Source organism: Hyaena hyaena, unplaced genomic scaffold, assembly GCF_003009895.1.
Source record: "Hyaena hyaena isolate Hyena2069 unplaced genomic scaffold, ASM300989v1 scaffold_76, whole genome shotgun sequence".
Classification (NCBI taxonomy): domain Eukaryota; kingdom Metazoa; phylum Chordata; class Mammalia; order Carnivora; family Hyaenidae; genus Hyaena; species Hyaena hyaena.
In genome coordinates this window covers 3,888,785-3,907,472 of record NW_024080709.1, presented here as the reverse complement: position 1 = coordinate 3,907,472, position 18,688 = coordinate 3,888,785, and the positions used below count along the sequence as shown (strand labels likewise).

The window sequence follows — 18,688 nt, the reverse complement described above, 5'->3', positions numbered from 1 at the left end:
CAAGGTAGCCCATTACTCTCAAGTTTGCTGCACACAGGACCCCAGAGGCAGCCCTTCTGCTGCTGCTGCGCCGCACAATCCATTTTCCACCCACCAACCAGAGTGTTCAAATCACGTCATATCCCTCTCCAGCTTCAAACTCTTCCGTAGCGTGGCCCTGCTCCTCTGTGCCCACCCCTCTTACTCCCCCTCCCTCACCGGTCTTCCTCTGCCCCTTGAACATACCAAGTCCCTTCTCGTCTCCCGACCTCTGCACATACGGGTGCCTCTGCCTGGGAGGCTCTTACCCCTGCTCATGTTCCCCCTTTAGGCCACAGCTCAAACTTCACCTTCCTGAAAACAATCCTTAAAGTTGCCACTGTTTTACCAGTGTGTTTACTCATTTTTTTATCTCTTTACCTCTCTGGGCAGGGATCTTGTCTCTTTTGTTGATCATCATATTCTCAGAGGCTAGTACAGCACCTGGCACACGTCAGGTAGAAGACAGATATTTGTGCAACCGATGACAGACAGGCAGGTGGATAAATGTGGGTGGATGGATGGATGGATGGGGGGCTGGACTGATGGACAGATATATAGGCGTATGTAAGGGTGGGCACGTGCACAGGTGTGTGAGCGGGTGCATAGGTGGGTGTGCGCATGACCAGGAGAAGAGATGAGTGGGGGAGGGGAGAGGAGTTGATGGGAAATGGGTGAGAGGTTACCTAAACAGATAGATGTAGAAGAGGGATAGATGGACGACAGATCAAGGTAGATGAATACAAAGACGGACGAACGGGTGGGTGTGTGGATGGACAGATGGACGGATGCGTAGGTGGCTGACGGGGAGAGCAGGTGAGGAGAGGTGAGGTAGGGGAGAGGGCGGATGGACAGATAGGTGGGCAGGTACAGAGATGAGAGACACAGAAGAGACGGAGGAGAGGGAGGGATGGAGTGGATGGAGACATGTACGTTCGTGTGGGTGGATGGACGCAGGGACCTGGGGGCACAAGACTGAGAAGTGGATCAACAGAGACAAGAGGTGACATACGGGAAGACGGGTGACTGGGATAACCTCCGGCCCCGGGTCTAGAAGGGGCTCTAAGGAGCCTATGGCAGCTCCCTCGTACCTCCAGCAAGTTGAAGGCATGACCTAGGGCGTGGATGGTCAGATTAGGCATGGCAGAACGGGGGAGGAAGGAGGCTGGAGAAAAGAGAAAGGTCTGCTCCAGGTTGGCTCCCAGGCTGCTAGACACTAGGAGGAGAGAGAGAGAGAGAGAGACCAGCACACTCTGTAGCCGTCACAGGGCAGGGTCTGGCCACCGAGGGGCCACAGCCTAAGACGTGGCGCGTCCTCTCCAGCAGGAGAGGTGTCTCCACCTTAAGCCTCATCAAGGCCCCAGGAAAGGTCAGGACAGAAGGGTCACAATGCGCCCACACCTGCTGACAGGCAGCGAGGGGACAACTGGGGCACCCCACTCCCTACCGACTCCCGGGGGGCGACAGGCAGCGAGGGGGCGGCTGGGGCACCCCACTCCCTACCCACAGACTCTTGGGGGGCAGTCGAGGGAGTTGAGGTGCCCTAGCTAGCACGGGGTTTCCTTCGGGTTGCTCTGTGCCATTAGGACAAGATGGTGACAGCCTGGGTTGAGGGTCTGTCTCCTGCTAACGTGGGGGGAGACAGCCCTCCAGCTCACGTGCAGGCAAGACGACCTTTGCCGTTGACCCCCACTATCTCACTGGCACCGCATTCCTTTTCAGGGTCACCTTGCATTTACAGAGTCCAACTGTAACAGAAAGATTCCTTTTGAAATAAACGCAAGCGAGAAAGAACCAGTTTAGAGACCAGATGGACTCAGTCCGTGGAACGCGAGGGCGTGGCTGACAGAAGATTCTGGACTTCTTCCAAAAAATGGCAGGTGGGTGGGAAGAGCACGGAAATCCAAGCAGGTGGCCTATGACAGGTGACGTGAGGGAAAGAGTGACTTCGATCCCCGCGTCCTTGACGGCTGGAGCTCCTGGCTGAGAATGTCCTCGGGGTGGGGTCCCGGAGAGTCCGCCTCAGGGCCCCTCGGTCTCCAGTAGCTGCAGCACGTGGCTCCACACAAAAACCCACTGGGGGCGTCACAGCCAGCGGGAAGGGGGGGCGGGGAGGGATGGATCTGGAGCTGGCTCACCCTGGAGAAAGGACCCCCCTCGCCCGCCAAGCCTATATCCCAAGTCCTGCTACTTCCACAGGCCAGGGGGCTGCTGGGAAGCCTAGCTATCCACACACTTTCTTTCAAGAAACCGTGGCCAAGAGCAGTGCCTTCGTGGAACTTGGAAATCTGGCCCGTGCGCAGCGTCCTGACATGCCTTCCGGAAGGGAGAGGGGGGCACTGTGGGGAAAGCTCTGGCTGGACAGCCAGACCCAAGTCTATACCTCAGTTCTACGACTCAGGTGCTGTGTGGCCTCAGGCTGGTTACTCTACTTCTCTGAGGCTTCGTTTCCTCTTCTGTGAAATGACAACAACCCACCTCCCAGGGCTGTTTGTGCAGATCCATCACAGGGGAAGCCTGGGTCAGGGCTGGGAAAGGGGTAACGTGCAATCTGTGATGGGGACCCTCTCAGGCTCTCTGTAGGAGTAAAACCCAAATGAGATCACCAAGGGGAAAGATTCCGTTGACGGCTATTAGAGTCTAAATGGGAAGCCCCAATCTTCCTGGTTGTCCGGGGCTCTCAGAATGCTGAGCAGGGAGCTCCTAGAAGAATCCACCATGGATCAGAGTCAAACTGGGCTTTTGTTCCCCTTGGGTAACACACAGGCCTGGTACCCGGGGCTCCCATCAAGGCTGAGCCCCTGGCGAGGGGGGTTGGGTCAGTGGTTTGCTTGATGCAAAACGGCCACCTGTCCCCGCCTCCCTCCCACACGTGTCCCTCCCACCCTGATACCGCCCACCGCCGTCAGTCACATCTTCTAGTGGTATCATTTCTTTTCCTTGGGGTGGGGGGTTCATTTCTTTAGAAGCTATTTTAGCAGCATCACCGACTTAAATGCGTACACCCTTCACAAACTGGGGAAAAAGGGGCACCTGAGTGGCTCAGTCAGTTAAGTGTCTGACTCGGATTTTGGCTCAAGTCATGATCCCATGGGTTGTGGGTAGAGTCCCATGCTGGGCTCTGCACTGGCACTGCAGAGGCTGCTTGGGATTCTCTCTTTCTCTCGTTCTCTCTGCCCCTCCCTGACTCTCTCTCTCTCAAAATAAATAAATAACCTTTAAAATAAATGAACGCATGCAATGTCCACCCTTCACCTTGGCTATCTGACCTCTGGGAAATTATCCTACAGCGAGATCAGCACGCGGGCCCAAAGGTGGGTGTGCACGTTCCTCTGGCTGGCTGTGTCTCGTGACAAAAAGCCAGAAGTGACCTGAGTCCCCATCAGCAGGGACTGGTAAAGTAGATTAGGGTGCAAGCTCCTCGTAGGAGATGAGGCAGCGGAAGTGAGAGCGCACACGCCCCGATGTGCAAAGAGCCCCGGGCAACGGCAAGGGCAACGGCCAACACAGCAGCTAGAAGACCCCCGGACACGCTTGTCCACGTGCTCCAAGTACTGCTCGGAGATGCAAGAGAACCGCTCGCGGTGATCGCCTTCAGCAGATGGGCTCGGGGCAAGGAGGAAGGTTTCATCTTCCATGTCTGCCTCCCTGTCTGCTTTGACACTGGCCACGTGGTGACACTCTAATAGCAGCAGTGACAACAGCATTAGGAGCAACAGCCACGTACGGGGCACTTCCACCCATCTAGGGGCGCCTGGGTGGGGCCGCCAGTAAGCATCCGACTCTTGATCTTGGCTCAGACCATGATCTCCCGGCTCGTGAGTTTGAGCCCCATGTCGGGCCCCACGCCGATCGTGAGGAGCCTGCTGGGATCCTTCTCTCCCCCTCTCTGCCCCTCCCCTACTTGTGCACTGGAGCTGCCTCTCTCCCCCCCCCAAAATAAGTTAATAAACTTAAAAAAATGTTTAAGATAAACTATTCTAAATGCCTTTGTGTATTAACTTGTTTTATGCTCCCTCTGTGAAGGAGATAGCGCTAGTATGATCATCCCCATTTCCCAGATGTAGAAACAGAGGCTCAGCAAGGTTTAGTAACTTGTCCAAAGGCACACAGGCAGGCAGCGGCTGAGCTGGGATTTGACCCTGGGCCGTGGGACTCCAGGCACAGATCACTATACAAAAGATTTTAGAAAATTAGTTCAACTTACTTTTTTTAAGTTGCACTTTTGGGTTTAGGAACTATGGCCAGAGGCCCCTGTTTATTTATTTTTAAGTTTACTTATTTGAGAGACAGAGGAAGCAGGAGCAGGGGAGGGGCAGAGAGACAGAATCCCAAGCAGGCTCCACGCTGTCAGTGCAGAGCCGGACGTGGGACTTGAACCCACGAGCCATGGGATCATGACCTGAGCCAAAACCAAGAGGCAGACACCTAACCAACGGAGCCAGCTGGGTGCCCCAGAGCCCCCCCCCCCCCTTAAAAGGTGCTCTCTGACCCTAGAAAGGATGTGAGATTTGCAGATCCTGTTCCTCCTCTGTCTCAGGTCTCCCTTCCAGGTACCAGGTCATGAGCTGTCCTGAGCTACAAGGGAAGTCAGCGACTTTCATCCCTTTTTACAGATGAGCAAACGGAGGCCTAGAGAGAGAGAAGCAACTTGTCCAAGAGCTCTCCAAGTCATGGGTGGGAGGTGCGGACACACGCGGCCCCTTGTTCAGGCGGCACGGCAAGAAAAGGGGATCAGAAAGGGGGTAGGAAAGCACCTGAGTGGCAGATGCTTCCAAATCCCACACCCCCACACCCCCCAGGGGTCAAATCTCAGGAGGCTTAACTGACTGAGCCCCCCAGAAAGCTGTATTTTAATTAAACACTGACATGGCACTCCCTGTGTGCCCGGCTCTGCTGTTAACATGTCAGACAGATCACATGACTTGATCCTGAGACACAGAGAGGTTAAGTAACTTGCTTACAGTCCCCAGCTAGAAAGAGGCGGAGCCAAGACCTAAGGCTGGAGCGTCCACCCCCGGGCAGGACGTTACCTCAGCTCACTGCTCCTAGAATGCATATTCTGGGCTTAACTTGTGAAATCCAGGTCCGGGATGGGCATCCGGCAATGGACTATTACCCCACGCCCACACCACCCCAGAGCAGCGACGGCCTGGCGGCCAGGGAAGGCACAGGGTCTATACCAGCTCTTCCCTTAAACTCCTGCTTCTCCACTAGGTTTGTGCATCCACAGCAGGGGGGCCACACGGGGGTCCCAGTGTGCGTGTGTGCACGTATAACAACGTGGGTGTGTGCCCTGTGCATGTACCCGCATGCCCTACTGTGTGTGTGCACGTCCCAGTGTACCCTGGTGTGCGTGTCTGAACCCAGGGGTGGGTGGATGTCCCCACCTATCCCTGTGAGCATCCGTGTGTGTGTGTGCCGGTGGGTATGTCTCTGTGTGTGGGTGTGTGGATGCATGTCCCCGTGTGGGTGTGACCCGTGTCCTCAGGCTATGTGAGTCTCTGTGTGTGTGTTGCCTTTGGGAAAGGAAAGGGCCGTGTGGCTCAGAAAAGCACGTTCAATGTTATTCGAGGTGTAACCCAGCACAACACATGGCCGTCTCCCCCGCACAGAGGAGGGAGAGCGGGGGCACAATAGTGGAGACCAGACGCTCAGGCTCAGGGAGGAGGGTTCCTCCAGCCACAGGTCTCCGTCTCTCCCCGCTCTGCCCCTGCAAGGCCGCCGGGGGCAGGCAGGGCAGGCTCGGGCCCTCCCGGGACCAAAGATGAAGCCAGAAGCGAGGTAGGGCCCACAGGGGAGGGCCAGTGGCTGGGGCCACCTAGACGGCCGGGAGCTACGGGGCGGCGGGGACAGCGGGGGCCGGGCCCCCAGAGCAGCCCAGACAGCAAGGACCCTGTGGGGTCACTGACTGCCCCAAGGCGGGGGGATCTGCCCAGAACGGCCAGCCCTCCTGGACTTCGTGAGAATCAGAACACCTGCTCCCAGTGCAAAAATCTCTAACTTCAAAAAGCTTTGGTGACACTTCAACGAAAAGTCTGCTTAAAAGGGTCTCTCTTTTAATTTTTAAATTTTTATTAATTTTTTATGCTTATTTATTCTTGAGACAGAAACAGAGCATGAGTGGGGGAGGGGCAGGGAGAGAGGGAGACCCAGAATCTGAAGCAGGCTCCGGGCTCCGAGCTGTCAGCACAGAGCCTGACGCCGAGCTCGAACCCACGAGCGGTGAGATCATGACCTGAGCTGAAATCGGACGCTTAACTGAATGAGCCACCCAGGCGTCCACTTTTTTTTTTTTTTTAATTTTTAAAGGTGAAAAGATAAAATTATCCCCAAGCCCCTGGCCCTCATACAACTGGTTTCCCTTTTCCAATGGGACTTGAAAGCTCACTCTCCTTGCCCCAAACTGAGCCTCCCCAAAAGGCCAAACGCAAAGCTGATGGGGAACAGGAAGTGTCACCCTGGGGGAGATGAAGGGCTGGCTCGAAAAGACGGGCAGGCTGCAGCTCCCTACCCAAGAACTTCTAAGTTCTGTCCATCAAGAGACACCACAGAGAGAGGACATGGCCAAGAGGCGGAATCCGGCCAGCAATGGAACAGAGTACACAGACAGACAGACAGACACACACACACACACACACACACACACACACACACACACAGCACAGGCCAGTCTCACAGCAAACATGGAAGAAGCCAGACTCTAGGTGCCCATGAGCGCACAGTATGATGTCAAGAGCAGGCAACAGTGAGCTACGGCTGGGAAGGTCAGAATCCCCGTGACCTTTGGGGTCACCGACCGGGAGGGACCCTGAGTGGGGGAGGGGAGCAGGAAATGCCCTCCATCTTTTTCTAGGAGTGGTTGCACAGGTGTAAAAACGTCAAACAGGGCACTTAAGAGTAGCGCGGTCTCCTGATTGTGCACTGTAACACGAAAGTAAAAACACATCCCTATGGTCGGGCGGCTCACTCGGTTAAGCTTCCGGCTTCGGCTCAGGTCATGATCTCAGGCTTTGTGAGTTCGAGCCCCGCGTCGGGCTCTGTGCTGACAGCTCAGAGCCTGGAGCTGCTTCGGATTCTGTGTCTCCCTCTCTCTGCCCCTCCCCTGCTCGCTCGCTCTCACTCTCTCAAAAACTTTTTAATACTCTCTTGCCTACTCTCCCCCATCTTTCTCTTCCCCCCTCCCCCCTCCCCACCCCTTCCGGGCTGCAAGCAGCAAGGCTGTGCGCAGGCCCGCGAGCACCGCGCACACACAGTCCTTGCGGACTGACGAGAGAACACCAGTCCAGACCGGCGCGAGCCCTGGCGTGGAGCACGAGCGAGGCGGGCGGGCGGCCGAGACCCCAGGCTCTGAGCCCACGACCCCGCCCTCCCCGTAGCCTGGACAAGCGGCCACAGCAGCAACACCGACAGTCAGCGGGACACCTGCTACACATCCCGGCCGCCCGTTAATCCACAGAGTCTTGCTAGGCGTGACCCCCACTGCTCAGAGGGGGAAACTGAGGCACAGAAAAGGTAAGTGCCTGGCTCTAGGTCCTCCGGGTAAGGGACAGAGCTGGGACCTGGAGCGGGAGGTCTGGAACCAGCGTCTGCCCGTTTCACCAGCTCTCTCGTGCCGAACAAGCGGCCTCAAGGAGACGGACCCTGCAGACACTGCGCGAGCCCTGGCGGGTCAGGGGCCCTGGTGGCCAGAGTGTCACCTGCCAGGCCGTGAGCCGTGGGGGGATGCCCCCCTCCCCGGTGGGCCTGGCTCTGAGGCAGGGCCTGATTTGTGTCTGCTGAGCAGAGCCAATCACACAGGCTGCCTGGAGTCAGGGGTCAGGGGTGAGCGCTCCCCACATCCGGCCCAGAGAGCTAGCCAGAGCCTGGCCAGCACGAGCGACGGAACGTTCCTGCTGGAGGCGCCTTCCCCCACGGGCGAGGCAGGGGTCTCCACAGCTTCCGGGGTCCCTGGCCGCCTGTCACCACCTCCGGAGGGTGTTGACCGCTGCCCCCGGCTGGTTGGTCCTCCGATTCCTCGCCCACTGCCTGCCGGTCACAGCAGGGGAAGGAGGACCAAGCGACGGTGCGCCCGGGCACGTGACGACACACCCCGCGGAGGAAGGAAGGGCAGCTGTACCACCTCAGGCAAGCCTCGCAGCCTCCTTGGGCCTCAGTTTCCTCATCTGCAGTACGGGCATACTCACAGCACCTACTTCACAGGGGCATGGTCAGGGCTAAGCAAGACCTCGGGCTGTCAGACACCCTTGGCCTAGCTTCACCCTCACTTCCTGGGTTCGAGGCTCCTTCACCGTATTTGTGTATGACAATGACTCTCATTTAAAGCGCTCAGACTCTGCCAGACTCCAAGAGAATTGAGTGACACATGTCATCCCATTTCCTACCACCAGCTGAGGAAAAAGGTTCTTCTTCCATCCTCGTCTTCCGGATCATAAAACGGGCTCAGAGAGGTTAAGCCACTTGCCCAGAATCACACAGCTGGGAGGCACAGGGCTGAGACCCAGATCTCACCGCTCGGTCCCCACTGGTACCGTCAGGGGCTGGCTCAAAGGCATGACCAAAGTGGGTCACCCCCTTGCATCCCATGAGCAGCCAAGCCAGGGAGGGAGGCGCCCGTCCTGAGCACCTTCAGGCCTCGTCTCGAGGCAGCCTCAGGCCCTCCCGGGACACCCTGAGGCTCCAAGATGTGTGACCGGGACGTGTCCAGGATCACACACCCCGGAAGGGGCCCAGCGGGGCTTGGGACGCAGGTGGCCTGGTGGACAGGTTCACATGGACAAGAGCAGCCTGTCCGCCCGCCCAGTAAACAGCGGTTTAGGGTAATGTCAGAACTGCCCCTGCGTTGCTAGAAGCTGCCTTAGGCACCAAGCAGGGGTGAGGACCCTGGTGTGGAACAGGAACCCTGGAGAGTGACACCCATGATCGCCTGTGACCAGATGCCCCACCCCCACCCACAGACACATCCCATGTCTGGAAACAGTCTCTGGCCTCGATTTGCTCATCTGGGAAATGGGGATGCTGACGGATGCGCCCCAACCCGCCCGAGAGTCCTTAGGAACACGAAGTCCCTTCATCTAAGTGACGCCCTCCCTTTTCTTCCCACCTCTCACCCTTGTACCTCCTCCTTTGCCTAACAGATCTGGGCCCTGGGCCCACGCTCTGGCCAGAAGTGAAGGCAGCCTCACAGGCACAAGAACTTTCTCTCTCAAGAGCATCTTTCTTCTTAGAAAGTCCTAGATTTTGGATGGGTCCCCCATCTCCCTGATTCCCAACATGTACACAGACAGATGAGACCCAGGGTCACGTAGGAAAATGCAGAGCAGCAGACAGGGGAGGTGACCAGGGAAATAGGCACTCAGTTCCTCCTGAGGTCCTGAAGGCCCTTGCCCTCATCAGACGTCATGAAAACACGCCTGAGTCAAATACCACTTCTATTCAAGCCTGTAACTACCAGATGGAGAAGCACACACCACCTGAGTTCAAATCCCAACTCTGCTGTGTGACTTTGGGTCAGAATCCTAACTGCTCGGTGCCTTGCTTCCGTCCGCAAATGAGAAGCAGGGATTAAAAAAAAAAAAAAAAGCCACCTACCCCACAGAGTCCTTGTGAGGGTTAAATGAGAGGCTACAGAGAGGGTTTCAGGTGCCTCTGCGTTAGCTCTTAGGCTCTGCAGTCACGCAGAGGTCTGGGGATGTTGATTTTGCAGGATTGCTGTTTTTTTCCTTTCCTATTTTGGAGCTGATAACCTTTCTGAGATTTTTTTAAAATATTTATTTTTGAGAGACAGAGCACGAGCTGGGGAGGGGCAGAGAGAGAGCACAAGACACAGGATCTGAAGCAGGCCTTTTTCAGATCTTTTCCAAAGGCTCTGAGAAAGACCCAGATGTCTGGACCGCAGGGGCCGGGAGGGCAGGAAGGAGCCCCAAGCTTCCCCCTGGACAGCCCTGAGCTCACAGAGCTCCTTGGAGCCTCTCGCCTGGGGTCCCTATTCCCCCCTTCTGGCCCCACATCAGCAGACCCAGGTGGTGGGACCCCAGCCTGGTCCGCACCCCCAGCCACGGGCAGCGGGGGACCCAAGGCACACTGGAATGCTAATTCCAGCTCTCCGCAAGAGGGTCCCTGTCCAGGGGAGAGAACAATGCCTGTATTTATCCTGCCAGGCCCTTCAGATTTAGTCACAAGAGGGGCCCCCATCCCCCACCGCCCGTGGGAACCTCCAAACTTCCCGCTTAATCTCCTTCTGGCAGACAGCCCAGACTGAAGGACGGGTCAGTATCACAGGGATGAGATCAGATGAGGTATCAGTGGGGAGGACCCGGGGCAGGGTGGAGGCGGCCCAGCCCCAGCAGGATGACCAGCCAGCTCCTGGGCCAGCCCCCTCCCCCACAGAAAGGCCCTTACCAGTTGTCCCCACATTTCAAAGAAGACAGTCTCCAGAGTGCCAGCAGCTCTTCTGCGGAGAGGTCCTGGAGCTCCGACACCAGCGTCAGGAACAGTTCTGCGGCCTGGGAATCGGAGGGGGGCTGCTCCCTTCCAGGAGCCTCGGTGGGGGGACCCCCGGGTCAGCTTCGCCAGTCCCCTGCCTTCAGACAGGGTGGCATAGAAAGTAGGAAGTGCATTAGCATTTCAAGTGTCCTAAGACCCAATGAAATGAGGCCACGTTTTATTCTTTCACTTAACAAGCATTTATTGGGCACCTACTGTGTGCCAGACACTACACTTGTGGGCTTTATGCTCCGATAAAACCTCACTCAAGGTTCACATGACTATGATCCAGTTCTTAAATGAATCTCAGCATATTTCATAGAGTCGGTGAGGTGGCGATCGTTTTTGATACTTATAATAAAAGGGCTGCATTCTGAGCCCACACACCTTAGGTTTCAGGAGATAGTGGTTTGGTCCCAGCTTCCTGCTGGCAGCCCCCACGCTTCCCCTGGGCTTGGCCAAGGCCAGGACTGAGGCTCCTCAACCCACCTCTGGCCAGCGAGGGGTCTGCTGGGCTGGGACCGGCCCGCCTGGCCTCCAGCCTCCCGTGCTCTGAGCGGCGGGGACACAGTTCTGTGCACACGGCTTGGCTCAGCAAGACGCAGGCTGCACAACAGGCCCCTCGCTGGCCAGCTCAGCCCACCCACCCCTCGTGCCAACACATATGCCTCCCAGGGTCCAGGCAGCATTCCTATAATTGCCTTCTGGACGGGCTCAGCTCCAATGACCTCCAGCTCCAATGGCTCCTTTCCCCAGCCCCGTCCAAGTTGCTCTGGGCTTAGACGCACACGCTTTGAAGCCCCCTAGGAAGCGTGCACACTGCTGTGCCTGGCTGTCTATCTTCCTACCTGGAAAAGGCCGGGAGTCCACCCTGGAGTATGCCTCCTCCTCCGGGGAGGCCGCCAGCCCCAAGAGTGGGCATCAGGACTGTTTTCCAGAGTCAGCCACAGCAAGAAGGGTCACAGCCACTTATGCCAGTGTCCCCGACAGCAGGGACAGAAGGGGGAAGCCTGTCTGCTAACAAGAAGGCATGATGCTAACACGATCATGACCAGTCACTTTGTACGGAGCCTCTGCTGTGTGCCAGGCACCATTCTAGGTCACGTGCACACACCATCTCATTTGACATGTGCAACACCCTCTGGGGAGCAGCTGTCATTATCTCCACCTAAGAGAGAGGATCTGGGACACTCTGAGTGCTTTACGCAGGTGCCAATGGCCTCACTGCTCCTAAGTGGCAGAGGTGAGAATTGAAATGTGGCCACTTAGCTCCTAAACCCGCATATCACCAGTCCTCGGCCTGAGGGCATGGGGTGGGGGTGGGGAAACAAAGAAGACAGAGGAAAGTCCTGCTTTCTAGAATCTGCCAAGTTCCGTGGCATCAAAACTCCCATGGTGGCCCCTTTCCAGGGCCCATGTACCCACGAGCTGTCACTGGACAAAGACTTGGAAAGAGCAGCACGGAGGCGCAATAGCAGGTGCAAACAACCTCAAGTGTCAAGGTCACAGGCAAGTGATGGTTTGGAATACTTACTGCCTTTGTTTCCAATGTGATTTTTTTTTTAAGTGTTTGAGCGACACAGAGAACGCACATACAGGAGGGGGAGAGAGAGAGAGAAAGAGAGGGGCAGAGACAGACAGACAGAGAGAGAGAGAGAGAGAGAGAGAGAGAGAGAGAATCCCAAGCAGCCTCCACGCTGTCAGCATGGAACCCAACATGCAGCTCGATCTCATGAGATCCTGACCTGAGCCGGAATCAAGAGTTGGACACTTGGGGCGTCGGGTGGCTTAGTCAGTTAAGCGTCCGACTTTCGCTCAGGTCATGATCTCGCGGTTCGTGGGTTCGAGCCCCGCGTCGGGCTCTGTGCTGACTGCCAGCTCGGAGCCTGCAGCCTGTTTCAGTCTGTGACTCCCTCTCTCTCTGACCCTCCCCTGCTCACGCTGTCTCTCTCTCTCTCCTAGAAATAAATAAAACATTAAAAAAAAATTATAAAAAAGAGTCAGACACTGAACTGACACCCGGGTACCCTTAACATGGACTTATTTCTAACTCGATCGTTAATAATGGCTGTGTTTAACGACCAGCCTATAGGATTTGGACAGTCTACACAGTCCTTAAAACCCCTGGCTGTACACAGTTGGTGTTTAATAAAGGCCCACGACCGGGGCTCCATATTCTTAGAATAGCAGATGGTAACCAAGAGCTGAGCCTTCTCCCTGGCATCCTCCCTGGCGGCAGCAGAGGGGTGGGGGCGGGAGCTGACCCAGCCTTCCTCCCTTCCTGCCTCTCCCTGCATCGCCTACTGACTGATGCCCCTGGCCATCACAGCCCACTGCCACCCACGTCAAAACTCCGGGGACCCTCTTGCGAGGGTCAGGCCGCAGAATTTGCTCTCTATTGAACACAGAGTCCTGGTTTTTCTTCCAGACTGAAAAACCAGTCTTGTCTCCTGCCCCCAACAATGGGGTAGAGCAAGGGCATTCCAACCTGCAGCCCCGCAAGGCTGGTCCCCCGGGGCAACCAGGCAGCCCACCCCCCTCAAAGGTTCACCACCAGCCCTGGGAGCCTCCCCAGTGGGAAGTTTACTTCCTTTCTCGAGCTATAAATACAGAACACAGAATGCCGCCCTGTGCCCTGGGGGCCGGCGCTGCCAGTCTCCAGGAGGGGAGACGGAGCCATCTCTCCCCGGCCGGGGAAGTGGGGGGTCAGAAGAGGCTATGGGGCCAGACGAGGGGAAGTGGGCCTGGCCTGTGGTTGCCAAGCACTTCCTGAGGTTGAGCCACACGACAGTCAGGCTAGCAGGAGGCACAACCACGTCCCCTCGAGGTATGTGGCAACACCTGGGGACACTTTGCTCTGTCACAGCTGGGATAGGGCGATGCTGGCATCTGGTGGCTAGAGGGACGCTGGTGAACATCCTGGATGCACAGGCCAGCCCCTCCCTCCTAAAGCACGAGCCCGCCCACGGTGCCTGTAACGTCCAGGTAAGAGCCCTGCCGGGGGGACAGGCTGCCTGGGGTGACACAAACCCCCCAGCGTGAGGCACACTGAGGCTGGAGACTGGCTCCTAGTTCCCCAGTGTCCCTGCTATAGATACACACAGACACAAAACGTACGTGTGTGTGTGTGTGTCCAATACTTATCCAGTATCCAGAGTGTTTATTCAATATGTTCTACTATGTATTTAATATGTAGTCAGTCAACACAGTCAGCAGGTAGAAATGTCTCTACGTGTTCAATGTATTATAAACATATGTGTTTTCTCTGCGTCCGTCTGAATCTGACGCTTCTCCGCTCGCCTCCCAATGCCACCCCTGCCCCCCTTCCCATCTGCGCCCCTGCATGACGGCCACAGCTTCTCAACTGGGCTCCGTGCATCCCACGTGGCCCTCAGCCTGTGCTTCAGCCTTAGCCAGAGGAGGAACGTTACAACGTATCTCAGACCGTGACCTCCCTCCTCTGGACAACACCCTCCAAGGCTCCCCACTACCCCGAGGAAAAGGGGTCCGTGCGCTCTGCCCAGGGGGGGACCCGCATCCCGTCTCATGCTCCCCACTGGTGCCCCGCCCCCCCCAGGGGCCCAGAACATCGGGTTCACAGGTTTGTGGGTGCCCTCGCTCGAGTACCCCAGGGGCTCCTGAAGCCGATAGGGACACAGGGGTCTGCATCAGCCTAGCCCCTGGGGGAGGCGACCAAGGAACCCCAGCCTGGATGCCTTCGGTCCATTTTCTCTCTAAACTCACCAATAACGCAAATACCACTTCACACCTCACAAACGCGCGGGCACACCCGGGGGGGCCTCTGGCGCCAAGAATTCCCATCTGAGGGCGCTCCTGGATCTCAGGGGCTGTGGCTGCGTGGGCGCCGGCCTCCCGACATCCTTCTGCACCCTGACTCTGCGTGAAAAACCCCCAGACACACAAAGCGGGGCGCGCAGGTGCCGGGTTCCCGGCCCACACCTGCCGGGTGGGAACATCTGGGCATGTGCAGCTGTGAGAAGCCCCCGCACCCAAGTCCTGCCAGGGCTGCCGAGCTTTGGAGAGCGAGGGTGGCCTGCTACGCTGCGAGCCTGCCTCCAACTGGAGACGGGGCCCCCGCTCTGTCCGTACCCTGAACAACTTACTTTCTGTTCCCCAAACCCTTGGTCTTGTGTAAGCATTTAGTTTGCAGGGTCCAGAACACACAAATGAGTATAGCTTGAACCCACCCAGGCGGTTACGGGATCAGAAGGGAAACACCCCATTCTCCTCCTCCTGACACACAGGTGCTGGGGCCTGAATCGGCCAACTCTCCACATCTTTCCATGCCTTCCAGAGAGGCCCTGGCTCCCATGCTAACTCGGCAGCACCTCTGAGACGAGGCAGGAAGAGCGGATGCAGAGAAAGCCTCCCCTGTGTCACTGGTGACACCCAGCCCGGAGCAGTGAATGGCAGGGAGGGTGGAACCAAGATCGCGATGTGCCTAGAACGTTCTGGAAATAAGCCTGAGCATGAGGACTTGCAGGAGCCGGCCCCACTAGTCCTCAGTGTCCAGCTCCAGCGAGGCTGGGCAGCCACCTCCCCAGACACATCCCCAGAGCTCAGACTCCGGACTGAGCACCTTCCCCCCCTAGATTTTCAAGGGATCGCCCCAGGTCTCAACTCCAGTGTCCTCTGCTTTAGACTCCGGCCCAGAGCAGTCACTCAGCCACGTCCCCACTCTGTTCTCTTCCCGGCGCTCATCAACGGCTGAAACGTTCGCACACCTGGGGTGGGGAAGTCCCGTTCCCCCACACGTGATTTTATGCTGCACGAAAGCCAGAATGACATCTGTCTCCATCCCCAGGGCCGAGAACAGTGCCTGCTATGTAGTTCAGTGACTGGATAAAGCAGCACCTCGGGCCCCGCGGAAGGGAAGATCATTCCCGTGGGCCCGGAAGGTTCTCAGGAAGGCAGTGTGGGAGGGCAGCTTCGACACAGGACCCAGACTTGGTGTTTTTCCTTCCCCAGGGATGGGGACCCTCTTACGCAGGGGTACAGGGCTCTATCTTAGAACAAAACAGGCAGGGAGAAGGCACAGCATCGTGACATGGCCCTGGGATTCTCAGAAATACTGTGATCTGGGGCGCCTGGGGGGCTCAGTCGGTTAAGCGTCCGAGTTTGGTTCGGGTCACGATTTTGCAGTTCGTGGGTTTGAGCCCCAGGTTAGACTCTGTGCTGACAGTGTGGAGCCTGGAGCCTGCTTCAAGTTCTAAGTGGGTGTCTCGCTCTGTCTGCCCCTCTTCAACTCATGCTCTGTCTCTGTATCTCTCTTTCTCTCAAAAATGAATAAACATTAAAAAGAAAGAAAGAAAGAAAAATCCTGTCATCAGTTGCAAAGGAGGGACCCAGCCAGATGGCTCAAGCCTTCCCCATCTCTCTGGGCTATGCAGCCACCATATCACATCTGCTCCTCGACTTTCAATAACCAGGAGCTCCAGGGGAGGCTGAATTGGTTGGGACTTGGTGGGAAGCCCTCAGTGGGCAGGCCTGGGTGTGGCTAGAGATTTTGTAAGAGATCTCTAGGATAAGCCAGGTTCAGAAAGTTAGCCTGAGGGCCCCTTTGTTCACATCCTGCCTGCACTGGACCACAAGTCTTGGCATATACTAGCTGGATTGCTTCCCCTTCTTCTGCTTTTATAAACAGCCACAGTTGTGCAGTACACAACCTGCTCAACTGTACATAACAGCCCTGATACTAAACACCATAAAGGATTTGGAAAAAAAGAGAAGAGGGTGTCCCAGGGACCCAGGCCAGATTCTGGCCTTTGGCTGGAGAAGGCACTTACCTCAAAGCTCGTGGTCTGAGCAAAGCACAGCTTCCTCACCGACACGGTCACCGTGACCACCGTAGCCTGAGATCGTGTTTCCTCCCCATTCATACAACAGGCTGCTTGGAGTTACTTCCCCATCATCAGGATCTGATCTGGATCTGAAGCGCTAGACAGGGATGACCACGGTGGGGGGGGGGGGGGGGACGCAAGACTGAGAAGAAGGCCCCCTGGGAGCCGCCCCTCAACCCTACCACTTTCTTCTGCATGTTTCTGGAAAAGGGGGTGGGGGAACACGTACAAGGAAAATCATGGCAGTGTTGCTGCTGCCACAGCCCAAGATGGGGAACACCCTTTATACCCACCCGTGAGGGCCGAACACACTAACTACAAAGCCCTCCTGGGACTGACAGAGAAAACATGAAAAATCCAGCGAGGCAGTGGAAGACGGCTCAGCAGTAAAAAGGTCAGCCCCCTGCTACATCGTGGACAAGTGGGGGGAAGGGCAGAGGGAGGGAGGGAGGGAGAGAGAGAGAGAGAAAGAGAGAATCTCAAGCAGGCTCCACACTCAGAGCTTAGTCCAACACAGGGTTCAATCTTGAGATCCCACAAGCCCGGGATCACGACTGAGCCAAAATCAAGAGTCAGGCACTCAACGGACTGAGCCCCCCCAAGCGCCCTGGGTGTGCAACTTCTTTTCAGAGTGACGAAAATGTTAACAAAGTTAGTTGTTATGACAGATGCACAGCTCTGTGATTACAGGGAAAGCCATGCGTTTATCACTTTAAATGGATTAACCGTGGGGGCACCTGGGCGGCTCCGTCGTCGATTAAGCATCCGACTCCTGATTTCGGCTCAGGTCATGATCGAGTTCCGCACTGAATGCAGAACCTGCTTGGGATTCTCTCTTTCTCTATCCGCTCCACCCCCTTCTCGAAATAAATACATTCAAAAAATAAATAAATAAACAAATTGTACAGCGGGTGAATTCTGAAAGTTCTTAAACTTAAAAATAAAAATAAAACCACTTCGATCTTCATGAAAGGTGAAAAAAAAGATGGAAAGCTCAGTCAACTCTGTGGGAAGGTTTTTTAGTTTATTTTTTTTTAACATTTATTTATTTTTGAGAGAGAGACAGGGTGAGCAGGGGAGGGGCAGAGACAGAGGGAGACATAGAATGCAAAGCAGGCTCCAGGCTCTGAGCTGTCAGCACAGAACCCGACGTGGGGCTCGAACCCACGAACTGTGAGATCATGACCTGAGCCGAAGCCAGACGCTCAACCGACTGAGCCCCCAGGAGCCCCAAGGGGAACCTCCAGGCCCTAACATGACTAGATAGTCCCGTCACTGCATGATGTTCCAGAGCTCAAGAGGTGGGGGTGCTGGGGTCCCAGCCAGTGTTCCCTGGAGCCGGAGGGGATGCTGGGAAGCCCCCGGGCTGTAGCCCCACCTGCCATGTTCTTGCTCACATGGTGCAGGGAGCCTGGGCTACACAGCAGAGCCGGGGGTTCAAGTCCCGGCTCTGCCTCTCACTAGCTGTGTCACCTCAGCCAAGCCCTCTTACCTCTTCAAAGTGCAACTTCCTTATTCGAAAACATAACTAAGAACAGTACCTTCCCGAGGGGGTCATGATAAGAACGAACTTACACAACCCACCTGCAACGCTCGGCACAGCTCCGGGCTCACAGGGGATCCTTCCCAAGTGTCAGCACTAAGAATCCTGGTTATTTCATTACTCAGCGAACTGGCAGTTGTTCGATCATGAGAAACTATCTTTTTCCCTCAGACACTCGCACGCTCGCTTTGCTGGTTTCCCTCCACGCAAAACTGCAGGAGGGAGCCGGGCTCCAGGAAACGCTAGGTGTTGGCAGAGATGTTCCAGAAAACAGGAGAGCTGAGTCAGCGTGCCCCCCCCCCCCGAACGGCCAGGTCGCCAGACGGAAGGTGGAATTCTCCCACAAAAGCGGGGACCCAGAAGATTCTATCTGCACTGAAGACAATCCAGGGAGGAGGACAAGGCCCGACCTGGGCCATGGGAGCCAGCAGAAACTTCTAGAAAAAGAGAAGGACTCTCCCCACCACAGCCATTTTCAGAAACTGTTTGAGACAGACGGGGTGTCCGGAGAGGGAGAGAGTGATAGAGCCCAGGCCTGCCTGAGCCCCTCTGCCACACGGGGGTCTCAAGGCTCCCTTGAGGGTCCCCACACCCCCCATGGGTCACCTGTGATGGCCGGATCCAGGGAGGTCTCACGCAGCAGCGTGAGCGAGGGAAGGGTCTACATCTGGGTCGCACTTGACGTCTCAGAGAGGGGCCTCACGGTGGCCAGCCCGGGGAACCCTGCACGCAGGTCAGGTGCGAGGCCAGGCCGGGTGCTGGACGGTGGGGGGGGGGGGGG

The 18,688-nt window shown here is 56.5% G+C and overlaps 1 protein-coding gene across 1 annotated transcript in view; it reads right to left on the bottom strand.

Moving 5' to 3' along the window:
* Nucleotides 1-18,688, bottom strand: part of LOC120232709 — a 103,963-nt gene that overhangs the window by 56,464 nt on the left and 28,811 nt on the right. Inside the window, 8 exon segments of the mRNA XM_039233574.1 lie at nucleotides 1,110-1,234; nucleotides 1,949-2,020; nucleotides 2,023-2,043; nucleotides 2,046-2,094; nucleotides 7,984-8,209; nucleotides 10,420-10,523; nucleotides 16,311-16,394; nucleotides 16,396-16,461. Of these exon segments, the coding sequence (XP_039089505.1) occupies nucleotides 1,110-1,234; nucleotides 1,949-2,020; nucleotides 2,023-2,043; nucleotides 2,046-2,094; nucleotides 7,984-8,209; nucleotides 10,420-10,523; nucleotides 16,311-16,394; nucleotides 16,396-16,461 (747 nt within the window).